Below are 18,500 nucleotides of genomic sequence, written 5' to 3'. Positions count from 1 at the left end.
CAAAAAAAGTAGTTACCTAGCAGTGAGCAGTGGAAGAACACAAGTTCATTGGAAATGCTCCAATGGTAAGACAGATGGAAGATGGACAAGGAAAGCCATCCAACACTAAGTAGACAAATGAAAGAGACAGTAAAGCCAACTACAGATAAGCAGTGGGTGAGCTGCATGCCTATCTCTCTATTTTTTGGTAAGACCAGAATGTCTTTCACAACCAGACCAGACAGCGCTGTGCTCACTGGTGGGCTCGACCTAAAAAGAAGAGGTCCCCCATGTGTTTCAAAAAATCTAACAGCACATCCCAGTGACACGAGTTTGAATTTAAAAAAGCACGGACTACATAAGAAAAGGTGAAAGGGAGCAAGAGTGGTGATCTCGAGGATAAACTGCACTGAGATGGGAGGGGTAGGGACTTATACAATTCCTTGGCATGCACACCTGTTCACAGTCTTACATCCTTCAATTTAAAAGAGCTGTGGAAAGGCTAAACACCATAGAGCCCTAAAAGGAAACCAGAAAGACAGATTAAAAGTGTTAGTTTAATGTTTTACATAGAAAACGGGAGCACCAGGATAGGCATGAAGTAATTCAGTGAAGATTGTCCTGTACACTAATCAGAAAGCTTTCCTACCCTTTTTAGGTCTCGCCTGTCGATGCGCATGCGCATCGAGCTTGCGAGACTATTGGGGCTTAAACAGTCTTTAACCAACTTGCAAGGAATCATGGCGATTCCTTGCAGTGCCCGTGAAATTCAAGCTCAATGCGCATGCGCATTGACATTAAAAGCGCGTGCACATGCCCCCAGCCGCCTGGATGTCTTTTCCCTCAGCCGCACTCCTCCCACACCCCCGCTCCGCCCCCTCCCCTGTCTGCCGTGTCGCATTTCTTCAGGGCACTTTCTCCACGGCCGCCAGGCCACATCAAAGGCTTCCCCAGCACTGCCCCACCCATCAATCACCATCCCACTGCCACCCCCCTCCCTCTCCATATGGTGCGCTCTGCCTCAGGCCTCTGAGCCGTCCCTACGCTCCCCACCCACCCCCATCCTTCACACCCTTTGTCATTACTTCGGCCCAAGCCTGAGCCATCCCTACGCTCCCCGCCCACCCCCCTCCTTCACACCCTTCGGCACCACTCCGGCCCCGATCCTGAGCCGTCACTTATTCACGGCCGCAGGCCATGACTCGCATGTACTTCCCCGGCTCTGCTCCCCGCCCCGCCTCCTCTCTATCCCTCGCTCTCCTTGTTTTGTTCTCATTCTCGCAAGCTTTTACCAAGTCTCAAGGCCGCACTTTCAAGGCCTGTCTCTTTCACGGCCAATGCTTGTTTACTTCGTCTCCCCCTAACCCCAACACTTCGAGATCGCTGTTATTTTTTATTTTTTATTTAATTAGTCGATTCCAGTGATTTGTGTATTTAAATTAGTAGTTTAGGAGATTAACGTTGAGCCAACGCCTAGGCTCGAACTCTGGTCTCCAAGTCTCTGGTCGGTGAAACTGTTTCAGCACAACAACAGCCACGTCACAACCCACCATTTGGAGCAATGCGCTCCCGCCATGCCCCCCACAGCAGTGCCAAGAGCTTGTTAATTCTTAACCAACTGCGCAAATTGCTCTGTACCACAAACTGCTACCCCCCACGCCTCAACTCTCCACGTCTGCACTTTTACTCTTCCCTACTCTCTAACACTACACCCTCTCACGCAGGCTCTCCACACTTTCACTCGCTTTCCCTGCTCCTTCACCTGTCGGACTCCTCTTCGTCCTCTCACATTTATACCTGTTTAGTCCCATCTTTCCGGCTTTCCCTTCCCATCTCCTCCCTCTGCCTCATCTCCCTGACTTGTCATTCGACGACCCCCTCACACACAGCCCAAGCCTTCCATCCATCGTACTCGCTTGCTTCCTCCCACCTTCCTCACCCTTTAACAATGTCCTACCCTCCAAGGTATCTCCCACATGCTTTACCTCTTACACTCTCCCTAACACACATGCTCTCCCCTCTTCATCGGCTCTTCTCTCCCTGTTACTTCTTCCCTTCCAACACCTTCTCCTCCCTTACCCACTCCTTCTCTCGGACCCATGCTCCCTTCACACTCTGCCCCCCCCCATCTCTCTCTATTTTTCTGCCTACGCTGCCTTTACTGCCCCGTCCTCGCCTTTACGAATTTACGCTGTTTACCGTGTGTCTCTTCTTTTACAACTTATTTGAGTTTTTTTTGTGTCTACACTCCAGGCTTTTGGGGTTCTGTTAACCCAGGGGCGTAACGCAGGCACATGGAGAGGGGCATAATTTGAGCCGGTGGTTACCGGTACGCACATGGGGAAATGCCATTAAAATATAACAGTTACTCCACTGTATGGTCTTAAATGTAAGGTTAGGTGGCTATGGGGGAGAGGAGTCACAAGTGCAGTGAAATAAACTTTCACTTTTAGCTTTCGTGTGGCCGCGCTTGCTAAAGCCTCCTGCCCTACCCCTTCCTTATCCCCTCTCCTTTGTGCCTCTTCCAAGAGCCAGCTTAAACGGGAGGAGATGGACTTGTTTTCGAGGTGCAAATGGGTTTTATTTAAAGGCGGTTCTGTACACTGACTGTCCAGTTGTGCAGTGGAAGAGGTGACATTGTTTACACCGTTGCATCAGCCTTGAAAGTGTGCAGTGTTGAGTGTGCATGTGTTTGCTGCATCCACCACCACCACATCCACCACCACCACATCCACCATCACCACCACATCCACCATCACCACCACATCCACCATCACCACCACATCCACCATCACCACCACATCCACCATCACCACCACATCCACCATCACCACCACATCCACCACCGCATCCACCACATCCACCATCACCACATCCACCGCATCCACCACCACCACATCCACCACCACATCCACCACCACATCCTTCATCACCTCCACCACCACATCCACCATCACCTCCACCACCACATCCACCATCACCTCCACCACCACCTCCACCATCACCTCCACCACCACATCCACCATCACCTCCACTGCCACATCCACCGCCACATCCACTGCCACATCCACCGCCACATCCACCACCACATCCACCACACCCACCACCACTACATCCACCACCACCACCACCACCACCGCATCCACCACCACCGCATCCACCACCACCGCATCCACCACCACCGCATCCACCACCGCATCCACCACCGCATCCACCACCACATCCACCACCACCGCATCCACCACCACCTCCACCGCCACATCCACCACATCCACCATCGCATCCACCACCACATCCACCGCCACATCCACCAGACCCACCACCACCACCACATCCACCACCACCACATCCACCACCACATCCACCGCATCCACCACCACCGCATCCACCACCGCATCCACCACCGCATCCACCACCACATCCACCACCACATCCACCACCACATCCACCACCACATCCACCAGACCCACCACCACCACCACCACATCCACCACCACCACATCCACCACCACATCCACCGCATCCACCACCACCGCATCCACCACCGCATCCACCACCACATCCACCACCACATCCACCATCACCTCCACCACCACCTCCACCATCACCTCCACCACCACATCCACCATCACCTCCACTGCCACATCCACCGCCACATCCACTGCCACATCCACCGCCACATCCACCGCCACATCCACCACCACATCCACCACACCCACCACCACTACATCCACCACCACCACCACCCCATCCACCACCGCCACCACCACCACCGCATCCACCGCATCCACCATCACCACATCCACCGCATCCACCACCACCGCATCCACCACCACATCCACCTCCACATCCACCATCACCTCCACATCCACCACCACATCCACCGCCACATCCACCAGACCCACCACCACCACCACATCCACCACCACATCCACCACCACCACATCCACCACCACATCCACCGCATCCACCACCACCGCATCCACCACCGCATCCACCACCGCATCCACCACCACATCCACCACCACATCCACCACCACATCCACCACCACATCCACCACCACATCCACCACACCCACCACCACACCCACCACCACTACATCCACCACTACATCCACCACCACCACCACCCCATCCACCACCACCACCGCATCCACCACCACCGCATCCACCACCACCGCATCCACCACCACATCCACCACCACATCCACCATCACCACCACATCCACCACCGCATCCACCACCGCATCCACCACCGCATCCACCACCGCATCCACCACCGCATCCACCACCACCACATCCACCACCACCACATCCACCACCACCACATCCACCACCACCACATCCACCACCACCACATCCACCACCACCACATCATCCACCACATCATCCACCACATCCTCCACCACATCCTCCAACACATCCACCACCACTTTCACCACCACCGCATCCACCACCACCACCGCATCCACCACATCCACCACCACATCCACCACCACATCCACCACCACATCCACTATCACCTCGACATCCACCATGACATCCACCGCCACATCCACCACATGCACCACCACCGCATCCACCACATGCACCACCACTGCATCCACCACCACATCCACCACACCTACCACATCCACCATCACACCCACCACCACACCCACCACCACGTCCACCACCACATCCACCGCATCCACCACCACATCCACCACCGCATCCACCACCACCTCCACCACCACATCCACCACCACATCCACCACCACCACATCCACCACCACCGCATCCACCACCACCCCATCCACCACATCCACCACCTCATCCACCTCCGCATCCACCACCACCACATCCACCACACCCACCACACCCACCACCATCATTTCCACCACCACATCCACCACATTCACCATCACCACATCCACCATCACCACATCCACCACATCCACCACCACCACATCCACCACCACCACATCCACCACCACCACATCCACCCCCACATCCACCACCAACACCACCGCATCCACCCCCATCACCACCACATCCACCATCACCACCACCACCACATCCACCACCACCATATCCCCCAGATCCACCACCACCACATCTATATGTGTGTGTGTGTGTGTGTGTGTGTGTGTATGTCGCTCTGTGTGTGTGGAGGTGCAAATGCAAGGTTCTTGGATTTTCGTCACAATAAAATACACTGAACATAATCTTCACAAAAGATATTTACAAACGTTTAAGCTATTGCCATTATAAATTACAATACATTTTATTTAAGTAATAATTATTCACAAAATTAAAAGCCATTGTTATTTGTAATATCAATACATCTAAGTCACGTAAATCCAACACACATTGCATTACAAATGCTATAGGTGTCACATTTGCGAAAGTTAAAACTATTGACATTGTAACTGACAAAGCTATTAATTTTGCTATTTTCAAAACCAACACATAAATAAAAAAAGTCAAACTTTCCTAATGCGAGACCTATTGCATTTCCAATGCTTGTTTAACTCTGGAGAGAATAGTGATTTTTAACCCTTCCAGCCCCAAAAGAAACCTAAGTTTGGTACCAGAACAGCTGTTTCAGATATGCTTGGCATAAATATTAACTCCTAACCATCTTCTACAAAAAATATTGCGCCAATGGAATTAATATTAGAAGATCTATAACCAATAGACAACGTTTGTATAAATGATATTTAGGATACAGTATTTATCCACGGATACATGAATTCACCTCTATAGGTGTAACACTTTCCCTGTGGATGCCAAGGAGTAGAGGTTCATCTCTATATTCCTGTTATTTTAGCCTCAACTCCACCAAGTTTTCTGTGTACTGACAGCTCACCCGGTCAGGAACTGATTCACAATGGGATCCTCCTGTGCAAATCACCATTTCTGCTAAATTAATTGCCCCAGCACCGTGAGGACTCCCGCACCCGCCGAGGTGCCACTTCCTCATATGCCGCTTGATCATTGTGCTAGGTGGGCACTGCCATCTTGATATTCATGGCATAAAATGTGTTCTCTCCAGCTTCAGACCTCCAAAGGTGCAATATAGAAACTTCCAAAGGGTGCAGTAATAGCACAGGAGGTATTGTACCTCTCCCTTGTTTGCTACTCTTGGACCTGCACCAGATCAGGGATGCATCCAGTTTAAACTACGGCAATGTGGAGCCCATAGAAAGGACTGTCTTACCACAACCTGTGCAGCCATGCCGACAGATTATATATTTTTTTAAACTATACCATTGGCTGGAAATTTCTCTTACTATGTACCATTCAAATATTACTCGTATTTGAGTATCTACCGCACTTCACCCACCTGGAGAAAGCTTGGACTGCTCGCCCTCATCAAAGTCTGCAGAGGAGGCTCAAAGAGGACTAAAGTTCCTCAGATTTAAGGGACAAGAGGCAATACACGTCCCTTTAATTTACACTTGTCTCTTAAATACACCCTCCCTCTCCGAACCCACAGGAATCTACTGCGGAGTACCTCAGGGATCATCACTCAGCCCAACCCTTTTCAACATGTACCTGGCCCCCCTCGCTGCCATTGTCAGGCAGCTCGGCCTCAGCATAGAATCCTACACCGACGACACCCTGCTTATCCTCTCCCTCACCAAGGACCCCACCACCACCAGACTCAACTTCCAGGAAGGAATGCAAGACGTTGCATCCCGGATGAGCAACAGCTGCCTGAAGATCAACTCAAAGAAGACAGAAGTCCTCATCCTTGGAACCACCCTGTCAGCATGGAATAACACCTGGTGGCCCACCGCCCTCGGCAGCCCTCTGACTCCCACGAACCACGCCAGAAACCTCGGCATCGTACTCAACTCCTCCATCTCCATGAACCGACAGGTCAACACTGTTGCTTCCAGCTGCTTCAACACCCTCCATATCCTCCGCAAGACCTTCAAATGGATCCCCCCCCACCGAGTTAAGGAAGACAGTCACCCACGCACTCCTAACCAGCAGACTGGACTACGAAAACGCCCTCTATGCCGGCATCAACAAGTCTCTACTCCGCAAGCTCCAGATAATACAGAACACTGCAGCCAGAATCGTCCTCTGCATCCCTCGACACAAGCACATCAGCCAACACCTACGGAACCTCCACTGGCTCCCAATTGTGAAGAAGGTCACTTTCAAGATACTCACCCACGTCTACAAATGTCTTCACAACACCAGACCCCAATACCTCAACGAGAGGATCGCCTTCCACGTACCCAAAAGAAACCTCCGATCCACCAACCTCGCCCTCGCCGAAATTCCATGCATCCGCAGAGCCAGAACAGGGGGAAGAGCCTTTTCCTACATCACGGCCAGGACCTGGAACGAGCTCCTGATCAACATCAGACTCGCCCCCTCCCTGAACTCCTTCTGGAAGGCGCTCAAGACCTGGTTCTTCGACTGAACAGAACTGCTGACCCCCCCCCCCCCATCCAAGCAGTGCTTTGAGACCCTCACGGGTGAGTAGTACGCTTTCAACTCCCTGATTAATTGCTTGATTACTTGTTACACAGATTTCCCAGTTTCCCTTGAGCTTCCGTGGCCAACAAGAACTGGCCTGATAACTGTACACCCTCTTTTCAAATCATACACTGAAAAAAATGGTATTAACATGTTTCAACCTCAAGTATAGTTATATATGCTTTTATCATAACATATAAGTAATACACAAAGTGTTTTTCATTTATTGAATTCGTTGTTTTTATTGGCGTATGAGCCTGGGGATTTTTAGACATGTTCTAATCTACACCTTGAAGAATGGCTATAAAAATTAAGTTTTGGCCTAAACTTTTTAATCCTGTGTGTCTGGAAATTTGGTTTTAAACTGACCAAGAAAAAAGGGGATGGCAGTCCATTGTGATACCTTATGAAAAAGCATGAATGTTTCGGAGACACTCCCTCTGGAAGCCTCTAGGTACTCAGGGGTATATTATCAAGGGGTTTTATCTCCGCTTTTTTGGCTTTAAAAGCCAAGAAAGCGGAGATAAAATTATCTCCCTATTACCAAGCTGTCGCTAACACCAGTTAGCGACAGCTAATAGGAGATAGCGACCATCATGGGCCCCACTTTGCATGTCAGTGATATTTATCACTAATGATATGCAAAGTGGGCGTGCCAAGATGTTAGCGACTGGAAACAGTCGCTAACATCGCTATCTCCTATTACCAACTTTTGGAGATATTTGCGCTAAGGGCGAATATCTCCAAAAGCTAACACCTGCCCTGAGCAGTTCTTAGCCATGTTATCCAATGGGAGGTGGATAACATGGCTAAGAGCATTTGCTCGATAATGCATGAATATCGCTGACTTTTCAGCGATATTCATGCATTGCGGGCGTTTTTTATCGCATTTGCGATAAACCTTGCTAATAGCAAGGTTTATCTGCGATAAAAATCGCCGATGTGCGGCGATAATTTTTGTCTCTAAACAAGTTAGAGACAAAAATTATCGCTAGTTGTTGATAATATACCCCTCAATTCTTGTCAAGGACCGTATTAATGATTTTGGGAGACGTAAATACACGGCTACATATTTCTTCAAATTGCATGCAAATGTCACGGAGGCACAAACTGATGGTCTCAGCTTAAAGCTATTCAGTAGCAAGGCATTTATATTAAAGATCCCTGTCTTGAGTTGAGCTTGTAAGGGGGCCTGTGTTTGCTAAAATGGATCCCTGGAAAAAGCAGAGGCTTGTAACACATTTTTTATACTACACAAATCATGGACATTCAAAAAGATATAAGTTCGGAAACGACTACAGCTGATGTTTGAACCAATACCGAGGTCCAATCAGACCTTGGTATTCCCAATCAGTCAAGAATAAATAACTGCCCTCAGTTCTTCATTGAGTATTCAGATAAATGTGAAAGGGAAAATCGCCTAAATAACTAACTCACGTGCCACGATTATGATTGTCTACCTGGCCTGGAAGCGATTTTTTATTGGGTCCGTTTATTCAGTTTATTAATACAAGTTGGTGAATAAGGATTAAAGTGAATTATATTTGTGATGGGGCTAATTGCACCTTTTAGATTCTTTAAACAGGGCCAAATGCAATGAACGTGACTGGGATGTCCCGCTCACAAAATTCCATTTTGATAGAATAGTTCCATCAGATGCATTTTAATAAGTTTTTCCTAACATAATTGCCCGTAGCTGGGATGTTTTTTGCACATGCTAATATACTGGATTACTTACATAACACTGTTAGTATAGCTTGGTGAGTTGAAAAAGTAAAACTTACAAGTGAGATGGAACCCTTGGAGTCCCTGGTGCGGGCTGAGGATCGCCTCCGCGGTTGGGAATGGCCACTCACGGACACAGACAAGATCGCGTTGTACATGGATGATGTGCTTGTCTTCCTGTCCGACCCCGCCTCCTCCTGGCCAAAGTGCCTCCGAATCTTGCACGATTTCGAGCGGGCCGGAGGGCTGCGGCTTAACCCCATAAAGTCCGTGCTAGTCCCCTTGCACCTCTCTAGAGAGTGCTTCCAGTGGCAGTCCATCATACCGCTCCGGCGGCTGTCTTTTAAGTATCTGGGGATCTGGATCACCCTTCTTCCCGACCTGGGCTGGTCCCTCAACGTGGCCCCCTTGGTTAAGAAGGCTAAAGAGGATCTCCGGAAATGGAGGGCGCTGCCTCTGAACCCCCTGGGGAGGGTAGCTTTGTTTAAAATGATGATCCTCCCCAGGTTCCTCTAGGTCCTCTAGAACACCCCTTTCTGGTATTCCAAGGTCTGGTTCAAGAAACTGGACAGTCCCATGACAAAGTTCCTCTGGAGTAATGGAAGGGCCCGGGTGGCTTTGTCTGTCTCCCAGATTCCCTCTTATGATGGGGGCATGGGAATGACCCACCTATATCTGTACTTTCTGGTGGTGCGCCTATTAGATATACACGATTGGTTTAATGGGGGCTGGTCGGACCCTGCCTATAGGCTTGAACTGAGTGAACTGACTTCCGGAGGTGACGCGCTCAGTACTAATGGCATGGCGGGCCTCGCTCTGACACACGGGGTGGTCGGGAGAGCTGACCCAGTGCACCCCCCTTTGGCAGGGGGCCTGGCTTCGGGAAGTCAGTGGGTTGAGTGGTTGTAAACCTTGGGACCTCAGTAGTATCTCCCAATTAGGGGACATGTGGGAAAGAGGCCAGATGTTGTCCTTCCGGGAGCTCCAAACCCGTTACTCCTTACACTCCTCGCAACACTATAAATATCTGCAGTTGAGACACTCCCTTCTCACACACATCACAAGCGACACAAGGCTCCCTGAATACAGCCTCACCGAGGATCAGACGCTGCTGGGGGACTTGGGTAGGGGGGGTCTCCCGAATCTATCGTACTCTAGTCAATAACACCCCCACATAGCTAGACAAGTTGAGGGATCAATGGGTGGAATGGGTGGGCCATCTTGACGATGTGGACTGGCGTGACGCCCTTATGGCCCCTAGAATAGTTACCGTCTTGGCCAAACTCAAGCTGGTTCCGTTATACTACCTACATGCAACGCACCTCACCCCCCTGCGCCTGCAGAGAGCGGGGTTGCGCCCAGATGCGTTGTGCGCGCGATGCAAGCATATTCCGGCCAACTTCCTCCACATGGTTTGGTTGTGCCCCCGCTTGGAGCAGTTCTGGGGTTCCATTGAGGGAGACTTAACGGAGGTGCTAGGCTGGGATGTTCCCCATGAACCGCGTCACTCCTTGTTGGGAATCACTGACGGGCTGGATGAGTCCAGGTCTGACAAGTTGTTTTACAACACAGCTATGATGGTGGCGAAGCGGGACATTGCGGCAGCCTGGATAAGTCCTAATCCTCCCACCCTGGAGAAGTGGCGAAGTGGGGTGGACTGGTGTGCGACCCAAGAGAAAGCCATGTATACAGCAAAGGGGAGTGCCAAGAGACACCGTAGAGTGTGGGGGAAGTGGCTGGGGGAGGTGGAAGGCCCCGTTTGACCGGATTCCAGCTTTTACTAGGGGTTCCTAAAGGGATCTTGATTGGGGGGTATAATGATGAAGTGAATGAACGTATACCTGTGATTTCTGTGCTCTGGCTGATCTGTACCTTTATATTTTTAAAATCAATAAAAATGTGCTTATCAAAAAAAACTTACAAGTGAATTTAGAAATAGAAGAACAATAAAATGTTGGGAGCTTCACTGAAGACTAATAGAGAGGCAGAGTGCCAATAATGGCTGGTAAAGACCTCCTGCTCCAACATTCCAGTAAGGGCCTTCCTGTTTCTCCCTTTTAATTTTTAACAGTGTACCCCCACTTGGGTAGAATGTTCTTATAGCTGCACCCCGGACGACAGGAATTAAAATCCTTCTCTCTCATATAGGCCATCACCTGCAGCCTGGGCCTATAACTTGGAGAGCACCTTTCAGTTCTGGTATACCTCCAGTTGTGGGCTATAATGCTATAAAAGAGCGTTGGACTGTTGAGAGTTCCAATAAAGCCAGCAGGGTGACAGAGGGCCGCTAAAGGCTAGTACATGGAAAAGGCGCTGGGTCTCTAAAAGGGGAGTGACCAAAGAAGGGTCATTAAAAATTCAAGAGGCATGGCCGACCTGATAAACAGCGAGTGTTAAAACATACGAACTAGAACCCCATGCTTCACACAGATGTCACATGTCCACTTTTTGGGTGTCGCTCTGTGAGTTTTTTTGGTTTTGCAATAAAACGTATCACACTAGAACGAACATGTGCCGAAGACAGGCCAGGCCTATTCGCATTGTCCATGCGTGTTATCAGTTTTAGATAAATGAGTAACAATGTTATTGTTGTGAATAATTAGAATTTCAAATGTTTCAATTCTGAAAATGTAAGATTGTGAACTAAGTAAGTTTTGGAGTCTTTCAGTCACTCATATTCTCCCCTTCACACCACTTTCCTCTGCAATTTTTTCACTAGGTTAGACATTTATGCCCCTTTTCTCCCAACATCTGCTTCCTCTTAATAACTGCTTTTTTTGACTCTGCCCTCCTGCATGTACCTCCTTGCATCATTCATCTCCTATTCACCATCACATACACATACACTCGATTTCTCTCCTCAACACGGCATTTGCCTTTGGTTTGGTGCTGTCAGTATTTCAACAAATACACAAATCACTACACACACATTCACATACAATGGTAATTACCATTGGCACATGTGCGACCATCGGCCTGCGTGCTCTGCAGAGAGGCCTAGGATTGGATGAGCATGAGGTCTAAACACCTCTATGACCCACTGAGAGGCCCTTCTAGAAACTCACTCTGCCTGCAGCCTGAACTCCAGAGTTCCATTCACTCCCTGTTACAAATACACATTCACATCTAGAAAGCAACCAGACACTTAGAGGTGACTCCATCTAGCTTACGCTTTACAGGAGAACTACAGCCAAACAATATCTGGAAAAATCTAATATTGCTAGGAAAGGCACAATGAAATAAAACGTTAAGTCTAAACAAGGACTGCATCACTGTCATGGATTACTTTAAGGGTGTTCATAGAGCCATTGCTGAGAAATCAATGAGGGTTTGTGTCTGTAAAACTAAGAGGCATATTATCAAGGGCATTATCGCCGCATTAGCGGGACTTTTACCGCTAAAGCGGCGATAATTTTATCGCCCTATTAGCAAGCTGTCTTAGCGACAGCTTGTAGGCGATAGCGACCAGTTTGGGGCCCGCTTTGCCTGTCAGCGACATTTATCACTAATGACATGCAAAGTGGGCGTACCGAACCTGTTAGCGACTGAAACCAGTCGCTAACATCGCTATCGCCTATTATCAACGCAGGTAAAACGCTAAAAAAATTCGCACTAAGCGCGAATATCGCCAAAACCTAACGCCTGCTCAGACCATTTCTTAACCTGTATATCCAATGGGAGGTGGATATTCAGGTTAAGACCCTATTGGCAATGATGCCTGCATATGATATTCACACATTGAGCCGCTATTGCTGGATATTTTATTGCATTTGAGATAAACGTTGCTAATCGCACGTTATCTCTGCGATAAAATCCGGCGATGCGCTGCGATAAAAAAATAATCGCTAAGCTCATTTAACGATAATTATCGCTATTTGTTGCTAATATGCCCCCTAGAGCGAGAATATAGGATCCAGAAGGAACCCAGGGGCATATTATCAAGGAATGGCTTTAAAATTATCGCCGATTTAACGGCAGGAAACTGCCGCTAAAACGGCGATAATGGGCTTGATAATATGCCGAAGAGAATTCCAATAGAAGCCCATGTTAACACCTGAACATAGGCTGCTATTGGAATTCTTTACGGCATATTATCAAGCCCATTATCGCCGTTTTAGTGGCAGTTTCCTGACGCTAAAGCGGCGATAGTTTTAAAGCCATTCCTTGATAATATGCCCCCCAGTTCTAAGTAATTTTTCTAATTACAGCGGATGTGTGCACTGGCAAGACCCAAACACTTAAAGCCCTGCTATAGACCTTCTTTAACACGTGTGCCCTGGTTGGGTCAGAGGTTCTAAAGCATTTTAACCCTACCCCGTCTGTCTGCACCGGCTAACTGCTGCCCCCTACCGGCTCGTAAGAGGCCCGCGTCTATTTATTGGTTCTGGATATAACCTGTCCGGTCCTGTCTGGCCTTGTGAGACAGGGTGGGGGCTCTAAACGACGGGCATTGCCCTCGGAGCGGGTTACAATGCTTCTGTGAATGCCAGGGGGTGGTCTAGGTTCCTAAGGGAGTGCAAGGAACGTTGTATGCGGGGGGCCCCTGCATATTATACGGAGGGGCCCCCCAGGAGCTCTTCTCTCAGGCCAGGGGCCCGCAACCCGTGCACAGTGCGGGGGATAATGTTACGCCACTGGTTTTCATATTTTCTGGCACAAATAAAGAAAAAAAGAAAATACCCAGCAGACGGGCTCCTGTTCAGAATGTTTCTGCTTTTGTTCTGCTGGGTGCTAATCGCTGATGTGTCCCTCTGCATGCTAAAGTACTCCCTGCAGCCCACCCAGCCCCTTTACATCTCAGATCTTAAAATATTCTCTGACACATCTTCCGTTCCCGCTCATTATCTCTGATTCACAGTCCTCTTCAGCCAGAGCCCCAATAATAGGCAATAATGGATGTTCACAGAGGCGCTGCAGGGGGGAGTGCAAAGAGAGGGGGGGGAGGAGTGAGGAGAGGGGAAGGCGGGCGAGGGCAGGAGTGGATGAAGGAGGAAGGCACGAGAGGCTGAGAGGGGACGAGGAGGGGGCGGGGAGGGGAGTCTGAAAAGGGATGTGGAGGGGGAGTTGAGGAGGGGAGCAGAGGGATGATGAGAAGTAAGATGAAGGTGAGGATGTAGAGGAAAGTGTGAGGTGAAGGAGAATGTATAGAGGGAGAAGGGAAGGAGGGAAAGTGTGACAGGGCTTAATTTGAGCAGGTGGTTTCCGGTGCTCCTCACCGGCACTTAATTTCCAACACCAGACCGTATGACAGCTGCCACGTGGTGGCGCTGTTTGTGTAATATAAAGAGGAACGCAACAACAGTTGTTTGGTAGCCAAATAGACATTAAAACATCAAATACCTGCCTCCCAAGCCATTCTTACAGCTTTGGGGGGCCTCGAAAAGTCTGCTTTGTCACTCTTGAAGCCGTGTCAGAGCTAGTGTCTGTGTATGTAGTGTCAGAAGTGTGGCTCACTGGTTAGAAGCAGCAGTCCCTGATGCAGAGGTTTGGCCCGGGACCAGGGTTCAATTCCCAACGCGGCATGGTCTTGGGCTCAATGTCCGCGGACTTGATAATTCTCGCCTCGGTGCCTACTCTAATCATGGGTCCCACTCTGGGCAATAGCTTGCTTAATCTCCACGACGGCCCCATTAGCGCTGGCATGCCTGGCTTCACCTTGGGGGTGCCCAGTAGGGAGCATCTCACAGGGAATGCCAGGAAGGGTTCCACAGCGGTATACAGCGCCAGGATGCCCTGAGATGGGGCGGCAGTGCGCTTTACAAGTATACCTACATTTACATTGGCAGCGCTGGCAGTGGCAGATGGTGCAAGCTGGGGTTGCCTCCTTATGAGGGACCCAACACTTATTTATTTTGATTTTTTTTTACAAATTAAGTACTGGCGAGGGGAAAGGAGAAAGGGTGGGGAGGTAAGGCACTGAAAGAGGTGATGGGTAGGAGTATGCTGGGGTGAAGTGGTGATAAGAGGGGGAGGGGTTAACAAGGTAATGGGAAGAAGTTAGAGGGGATAACGACGCCAGAAGGGGCAAGACACGGAAACGGAAATGCAGAGGGGTGAAATGAAGCCAAGAGGTGATGGGATGCGCTTAGCTGTCTAGTCTCCCAGGTCCATGTGTGATGTGTTGCTCCAGTCCACGTTTTTTAATTTGGATTCTGGGACTTGTAGTCCTGTTTTATAACGGAATAAACAAGACTATACATTCCAGAATTCAAAGAAAAACCCTGGAATGGAGCAGCACATCACTCATGGACCAAGGTACTTGGCAGCGCTGGGTGAGGGAACAGAACTTGGAAGAGGGAAAGGAAAGGGTATTTAGGAGCAGACATAAAGTGACGAGGTGGAGCCCTACGTCCATCACCACCCCCTTTTGTACCGCTTTGGCCGCCATAAGTGTGGCAGGGTATGCTCAGACGTGAGTCCCTTGCTCACTTTGCCACTGGATTCAAGCAAGCCGGGCTGAAGACGGCTGGAATGCCAGAAACCAGTCCTCGGAAGCTTGTTTCCGGTCCAGGGAAGGCATGGCTTGGCAGTTCGGGCTGGACTGTTCCCATGAGGCACAGGGTCAGACTGCTTTGCATATAGCCATGTCTGAACTGGGGTGGCAGAGTGGGCTAAAGAACGGTGATGGATCAAACCCAGATCTTTTGACTGGGTGTGAGTGTTTGATTGGTTCAGATGCTCCGCCCATCACCACCCCCTTTTGTACCGCTTTGGCCGCCATAAGTGGGGCAGGGTATGCTCAGACGTGAGTCCCTTGCTCACTTTGCCACTGGATTCAAGCAAGCCAGGCTGAAGACAGCTGGAATGGCAGAAACCGGTCCTCTGAAGCTTGTTTCCGGTCCAGGGAAGGCATGGCTTGCAGTTCGGGCTGGACTGTTCCCATGAGGCACAGGGTCAGACTGATTTGCATATAGCCATGTCTGAACTGGAGTGGCAGAGTGGGCTAAAGAACGGTGATGGATCAAACCCAGATCTGTTGACTGGGTGTGAGTGTTTGATTGGTTCAGATGCTCTGTCCATCACCACCCCCTTTTGTACCGAGGTGTAGGAGAGGCATGAGAGTGAGGAACGGAGGGTTAGGAAGAGTTAGGTGTCGATAAAGGGCCAGAGTAGAGAGGTGAAGTAGTGGTATGAGGATGAGCAAACTTATGTGGTGTGAGTAGGGTTGGATGAGGTGAGGCGTGTTTTGGGTGTGATAGAGAGTTTCAGCGCAGCAAGTAAAACTGGGCGTATGGTGACGAGACTAGAAGCCTGATTCACAAAGGTAAATTACACTTTTAGGGAAGTTTACATTTTGGAATAAGTTTACTACTTTTTTGTATTCACCAGCTGCACTTTTGTAGTAACTTACAAGCAAGTGCTGCCTTTGCAGATGGAAACGCTGGAACACATAATTTGCTTGTGTCCCGAATTATTAGACATTAGAAAAAAGCTGTTAAAAAAGTATTTTAATACAGATGGGACCAGAACAATATGTGATGCTATTCTATTCTTTCTGCTTTTGGGACACCACACCCAAGCAGGTAGCACAGGTGACACATTTGTTATCTTTAGCAATCAGAAGATGGGAAGGTAAATCTCAAACGATGTAATCTGGCGAACATCTCGAAGAAAAAGGTCTGTTTTTTAACCTTTTTCTTTAAACTTTTTTAGATCTTGGAGAGGGGGTGGATGTTTATTATTTATTGTAATGTTTTAATGCTTCACATTTTAAATAACTGAAACAATAAAATACTATCATCATCAATAGTAATTTACACTTTTGTATTAAGTCTAGCACTGCACATGGTCAACCACTGGTACTGCAATACCCTCCCCCAGAAAACAGTGAAGGTGGAAACTTACTAGTAAAGTATAAGTACTACAAAAGTGTAAGGACTACAAAAGTGTAAGTACTACAAAAGTGTACGTTTCTGCAAAAGTGCAGTTTATCAATACGGAAAAATTATAAATTGACTCAAAAGTAGGAGTTATTGCAAAAGTGCAGTTTGTGAATAGCACTTTGTAGTATTGTTTGTGGTACTACAAAACGTACTTCAAAGTGCAGTTTGTGAATAAGGCTCTGAGTGCATCTCTGTGACGAACCCTTTGAGAGCGGTGAGGAGAGTGGTTTGGTGTGAAGAACACTGAGTGAGGATAGCTGAATTTGAATGCGGTGAGGATAATCTGTGTGTGCTACGTGTGTGCGAGCCGAGGAGATTGTGTACACTGAGGAGAATGAGTGTAGTGAGATGAATGTGTGTGAGGAGGAGGCTGGGAGCTTTGGTGAGTGTTAGGCAGGTATGAAGTTCTTGATTTGGGCGAGGAGACTGAGTGATGTAAGGAAAATGTGGAAAATTAGAGTGAAGAGGGTTTTATTATGGTGAGGAAAGTTTGAGTGCACTGAGAAGAGTTTTTCTGAGTTTTCGTGAGTTTGAGTATGATATAGGGAGTGTTGGTGTGGGAAGGAGAGTTTGTGTTAAAGGGGAAGAGCTGTGGCAAGGCAAGTCTGAGTGTGGGAAAAACTGTTTGAGGGCAGTCAGACAAGTTTGCTGGGAAGGGTAAGATGTGTCTCACCTATGGTGGACACCACGGTCCCCACGAAGTAGAGGGCCCCGGCGAAGTCCCAGCGGGGCTTGAGTGGTTCCACCCGGACCCCGGCAGCCATGGCGAGCTCGTACTCCCTCAGGAACCGGCGCAGCTCAGCTGGGCTCACCTCGAAGTCCTGCGAGAAGGCGCTCAGAGTCCGATTCCAACGCTGCTGGTTCTCCAGCTCCACTGGGTGTTCTAGCGCTGAGAAGACTCCGGCGCCACAGAGTAAATAAGTGACCATCAGCAGGGCGAGTAGGGCAAAGCGGGCGTTATCGTCGCTGGGTGGCAGGTCTGAGCACTTGGAATTGCCGCTACAACAGCAGCCCCCCGAGGCCTGGGAGCTGCTTGGGGCCATCACTCCACCATGGAAGGCACTAAAGACCGCCTTGGGGACGGCTGACCGACCCGCTGCATTCTCCAAAAGCTCCCTGCCCAGAGGCATCAGGGTTAGGCGGTTGCCAGGGCGGTCAACTGGAACTATGCCAAAAATTAAACAGCCTCTTGGCACTATGAGGGCCCTCCAGGCTCGTGGTCAGTTTTTTGGTGAAGTGCGCCAAGATGAAGAGAGCCCTCCTTGTAAGTACCGCAGTGGTGTGATTGCGTCTTATGATGAGGGCCAGCGTCCGATCTCCATGACGTCCAGCTGGTCAATGTACAAGTGATATTGGTCCATATGGATTCCTGGTCACAGACGATTGAAAAAATTATCTGTTTGGTACTTCCAAGCCTGAAAAGGAAACAAGAGA

At 49.3% G+C, this 18,500-nt stretch overlaps 1 protein-coding gene across 1 annotated transcript in view; it reads right to left on the bottom strand.

Annotated features, from left to right (window-relative positions):
* The window catches only part of LOC144782848 (potassium channel subfamily K member 13-like), a 105,019-nt gene extending 86,823 nt beyond the window's left edge, over positions 1–18,196 (bottom strand). The window contains exon 1 of the mRNA XM_078662113.1: positions 17,740–18,196. Within this exon, the coding sequence (XP_078518239.1) occupies positions 17,740–18,196 (457 nt within the window). The remainder of the gene's footprint in view (positions 1–17,739) is intronic.
* Between the last annotated feature and the right edge of the window lie 304 nt (positions 18,197–18,500).

The sequence above is a fragment of the Lissotriton helveticus genome, chromosome 9 (genome assembly GCF_964261635.1).
Source record: "Lissotriton helveticus chromosome 9, aLisHel1.1, whole genome shotgun sequence".
NCBI classification, from domain to species: domain Eukaryota; kingdom Metazoa; phylum Chordata; class Amphibia; order Caudata; family Salamandridae; genus Lissotriton; species Lissotriton helveticus.
The sequence above is the reverse complement of the archived record's forward strand: the minus strand, read 5'-3'. Positions and strand labels throughout refer to the sequence as shown.